This window comes from Oncorhynchus keta, unplaced genomic scaffold (genome assembly GCF_023373465.1).
Source record: "Oncorhynchus keta strain PuntledgeMale-10-30-2019 unplaced genomic scaffold, Oket_V2 Un_contig_13800_pilon_pilon, whole genome shotgun sequence".
In the NCBI taxonomy this organism is placed as follows: Eukaryota; Metazoa; Chordata; class Actinopteri; order Salmoniformes; family Salmonidae; genus Oncorhynchus; species Oncorhynchus keta.
In genome coordinates this window covers 57,501-62,486 of record NW_026278367.1, presented here as the reverse complement: position 1 = coordinate 62,486, position 4,986 = coordinate 57,501, and the positions used below count along the sequence as shown (strand labels likewise).

Genomic DNA, 4,986 nt, shown 5'->3' with positions numbered 1-4,986 from the left:
CTACTGTTACTACTACTGTTACTGTTACTGCTACTGTTACTGTTACTGTTACTGCTACTGTTACTGTTACTACTACTGTTACTGCTACTACTACTACTACTGTTACTGCTACTGTTACTACTACTGTTACTACTACTGTTACTGCTACTACTATGTTACTACTACTGTTACTACTACTGCTACTACTACTGTTATAGCTACTACTACTACTACTGTTACTGCTACTGTTACTACTACTGTTACTGTTACTGTTATTGCTACTGCTTCACTACTACTACTATTACTGCTACTGCTACTACTACTACTACTACTGCTACTATTACTGCTACTACTACTACAGTTACTACTGCTACTGCTACTACTACTACAGTTACTACTGCTTCTACTACTACTACTATTACTGCTACTGCTACTACTTACTATTGCCACTACTACTACTACTACAGTTACTACTATTACTGCTACTGCTACTACTATTACTACTGCTACTACTATTACTGCTGCTACTACTACTACTACTACTACGACTACTACTACTACAACTAAACTAATACTACTGCTACTACTATTACTACTACTACTACCAATACTACTGCTACTACTATTACTACTGCTGCTGCTACTACTACTACTACTACTACTACTACTACTGCTGCTACTACCAATACTACTGCTACTACTATTACTACTGCTACTACCATTACTGCTACTGCTACTACTACTACTACTACTATTACTGCTACTGCTACTGCTACTAGAGTTACTACTACTACTACTACTATTATTGCTACTACTACTACTACTACTACTATTACTGCTACTACTACTACTACTACTGCCACTACTATTACTGCTACTGCTACTACTACTACACTTACTACTACTATTACTACTGCTACTACTATTACTGCTACTGCTGCTACTACTACTATTACTGCTACTACTATTACTACTATTACTACTACTACTACTACTACTACTACCAATACTACTGCTACTACTATTACTACTGCTACTACTATTACTGCCACTGCTACTACTATTACTACTGCTACTACTACTACTACTACTACTACTGCTACTATTACTGCTACTGCTACTGCTACTACTACTACTACTGCTGCCAATACTACTGCCACTACTATTACTACTGCTACTACTATTACTGCTACTGCTACTGTTACTACTACTACAGTTAGTACTACTACTACTATTACTACTATTACTGCTACTGCTACTACTATTACTACTGCTACTACTGCTACTGCTACTACTATTACTGCTACTGCTACTACTATTACTACTACTACTATTACTGCTACTACTACTACTACAGTTACTACTACTACTATTACTACTGCTACTACTATTACTGCTACTGCTACTACTACTTACACTTACTACTACTACTATTACTGCTACTGCTGCTACTACTACTACTACTACTACTACTGCTACTATTACTGCTACTGCTACTACAGTTACTACTGCTACTACTACTACTACTGCTACTATTATTGCTGCTACTACTACTGCTACCACTATACTACTACTACTACTGCTACTATTACTGCTACTACTACTACAGTTACTACTGCTACTGCTACTACTACTACAGTTACTACTACTACTACAGTTACTACTACTACTACTGCTACTACTACTATTACTACTACTACTACAGTTACTACTGCTGCTACTGTTACTTTTTTGCAGTTACTCTTGCTTCTGCTACTTATTCTAAAATGGATAAAATTATGTATTTTTCCTTGTCAATCTACACACAATCCACATAATGACAAACCAAAAACACAATTTAATTTAAAAATACCTTATTTACATAAGTATTCAGACCCTTTGCTATGAGAATCGAAATTGAGCTCAGGTGCATCCTGTTTCCATTGATCATCCTTGAGATGTTTCTACAACTTGATTAGAGGCCACCTGTTGTAAGTTAAATTGATTGGACATGATTAGGAAAGACACACACACTGTCCATTTAAGGTCCCACAGTTGACAGTGCATGTCAGAGCAAAACCAAGCCATGAGGTCAAAGGAATTCTCCGTAGAGCTCCAAGACAGGATTGTGTCGAGTCACAGATCTGAGGAAGGGTATCAAAAATGTCTGCAGCATTTAAGGTCCCCAAAACACAGTGGCCTCCATCATTGTTAAATAGAAGAAGTTTGGAACCACCAAGACTCTTCCCAGAGCTGGCCTCCAGGCCAAACTGAGCAATTTGGGAAGACGGGCCTTGGTCATGGAGGTGACAATGACACGGCTGACCCAGATCTGGGACTCGGGCTACCTGTAGCCTGCATTGCCCCGCTACGGATCAGTTGATAGAGCATGGCGCTTGCAACAGACAGGATTGTGGGTTCAATTCCCAGGGCCGTCCCATGATGTAAAACATATAGCACACGTAAGTCGCTTTGGATAAAAGCGTGTGCTATGTGGCATGTATTGTTACCAGCTTGCCTGCCTGTTGTCTGTAGCCCACTTTAGGCCCACCTACACAACCGTGAGAGATGAGTTCATCATGATCTCATTAGTTCATTATGAGTCATCCCCATAGTAACGAGAGAAGCCATTGCGTGGTGTGAAAACGAGGGCCACGTCAGGTGTCGGTTGGTTTAACGGATGTCACCGGGTTGTAGAGGTTACATATCGACGTGTGTGAAGCGAGCTATAATTAGGCTCTGCTTTTTTTTTTTCTACTGTTTGGCTACTTTTGTGGAAATGTAAAAAATGATTCATGATAAGATCATTTTAGTTTTCTGTTGTAAACCTGTGTTGCTACTGTGGTCACTAATGAACCCGACCCCATGTCGGGTTCATTAGTGGTCCTTCTGTGGCTCAGTTGGTAGAGCATGGCGCTTGTAACGCCAGGGTAGTGGGTTCAATTCCCGGGACCACCCATACGTAGAATGTATGCACACATGACTGTAAGTCACTTTGGATAAAGCGTCAGCTAAATGGCATATATTATTATATTATATATTATGTTCTATCTTTCAGTCCCTGACTGATTTCCTTATATGAACTGTGACTCAGCCCAAAATCATTGTTGAAATTGTTGCATGTTGCGTTTATATATATATTTTTTGTTCAGTGTTGTTTGTTTTGTATTAACCTCCATTTTGAGATCGTAGCAGTTGTAACGGCGTTCGTTTGTCGAAAGAGAGTCGGACCGAAATGCAGCGTGGTGGTTACTCATGTTCTTTAATAAATGAAGAGCGATACATGAAATAACTTAATACAAAAGCAAAACAACAAACGGAACGTGAAACCTAATTACAGCCTATCTGGTGAAACTACACAGAGACAGGAACAATCACCCACGAAATACACAGTGAAACCCAGGCTACCTAAATACGGTTCCCCATCAGAGACAACGAAATCACCTGACTCTGATTGAGAACCGCCTCAGGCAGCCAAGCCTATACTAGACACACCCCTAATCAACCACAATCCCAATGCCTACAAAAACCCCAATACGACAATACAATAAACCCATGTCACACTCTGGCCTGAACAAATAATTAAAGAAAACACAAAATACTAAGACCAAGGCGTGACAGCAGTGGGATAAGGAGTAGTTCTCTGCGTGTGTGAAACACCTCAAATACGTCCTGAGGATTGTATCTCGTAGGTTTCCACGTTTGACCAGTATTTCTGTTTTGTTTTTTTACCTTCAATGCAAACGTGTCTCCCCTCTCGACAGTTTGTCCCATATTTCTCACCTATTGCCTTCTGTTTCTCCTCTGTAGGGAAATGAAGCAAGTTACCCCCTGGAAATGTGCTCGCATTGTAAGTGTCTCTGATTTACCCTCTGCCCTCTCCTACTTTACCCCCTGGAAATGTGCTCGCATTGTAAGTGTCTCTGATTTACCCTCTGCCCTCTCCTACTTTACCCCCTGGAAATGTGCTCGCATTGTAAGTGTCTTTAATCTACCCTCTGCCCTCTCCTACTTTACCCCCTGGAAATGTGCTCGCATTGTAAGTGTCTCTGATTTACCCTCTGCCCTCTCCTACTTTACCCCTGGAAATGTGCTCGCATTGTAAGTGTCTTTGATTTACCCTCTGCCCTCTCCTACTTTACCCCTGGAAATGTGCTCGCATTGTAAGTGTCTCTGATCTACCCTCTGCCCTCTCCTACTTTACCCCCTGGAAATGTGCTCGCATTGTAAGTGTCTCTGATTTACCCTCTGCCCTCTCCTACTTTACCCCTGGAAATGTGCTCGCATTGTAAGTGTCTCTGATTTACCCTCTGCCCTCTCCTACTTTACCCCCTGGAAATGTGCTCGCATTGTAAGTGTCTTTGATCTACCCTCTGCCCTCTCCTACTTTACCCCTGGAAATGTGCTCGCATTGTAAGTGTCTCTGATTTACTAACTGCCGTTCCAGAAAAGGAAACCTCCTCCCTCTGCCCTCTCGTCCTACTTTAGCTTGTCTGGTCTTGCTTTCTGTATCTGTTTCCTCAGACTAGCCGACATTGTCATAGAGCTTCATACGCTCCATAGAAACCCAACCAAAACACAGACAGCGTAGATATATAGATTAAACTGAGACGACGCTGAGGAGCTCTGCCAGGCGTTCTGCTGGAACCAGGGAGACGCACAGGGACAAGCAAGCAGCCTGAGGAGACACTTAATTAGTCTGTGATATATCCAGCCCCATAAGGACCCCCCTTCCTCTACCCACAGACCATGCTTCTCCTCCAACCTACCTCTCCCTATCAACAGCTGTTCACCTCATCAGCCAGACAGGCAGAAATAAGAGAAAGACAGAAATAGAGACAGACAGACAGACTGATGGTCCCAACTCCCTAGTCCTTGTCCTTGGCCCCAACTCTTCAATGTTTATTTGCAATACTGTTGAAGCTCCACTACAATGCTCAGACAGACAGACAGACAGACAGACAGACAGACAGACAGACAGACAGACAGACAGACTATCCCTCAGCCCAATTACTATTCTTCCTTCTC

The 4,986-nt window shown here is 41.9% G+C and overlaps 1 protein-coding gene across 10 annotated transcripts in view; it reads left to right on the top strand.

Moving 5' to 3' along the window:
• Positions 1–3,728: 3,728 nt before the first annotated feature.
• LOC118376159 (calcineurin subunit B type 1-like) overlaps positions 3,729–4,986 on the top strand; it is a 34,269-nt gene continuing 33,011 nt past the window's right edge. Inside the window, exon 1 of one of the 10 annotated variants that reach the window (XM_052501486.1) lies at positions 3,729–3,808. In XM_052501486.1, the coding sequence (XP_052357446.1) occupies positions 3,796–3,808 (13 nt within the window). In that variant the 5' untranslated portion in view covers positions 3,729–3,795. Of the gene's footprint in view, positions 3,809–3,846; positions 3,872–3,909; positions 3,935–3,972; positions 3,998–4,043; positions 4,060–4,105; positions 4,122–4,159; positions 4,185–4,230; positions 4,247–4,284; positions 4,310–4,355; positions 4,372–4,986 lie in introns of those variants that run through there. The other 9 variants (XM_052501491.1, XM_052501490.1, XM_052501489.1 and 6 more) reach the window with 9 other exon arrangements.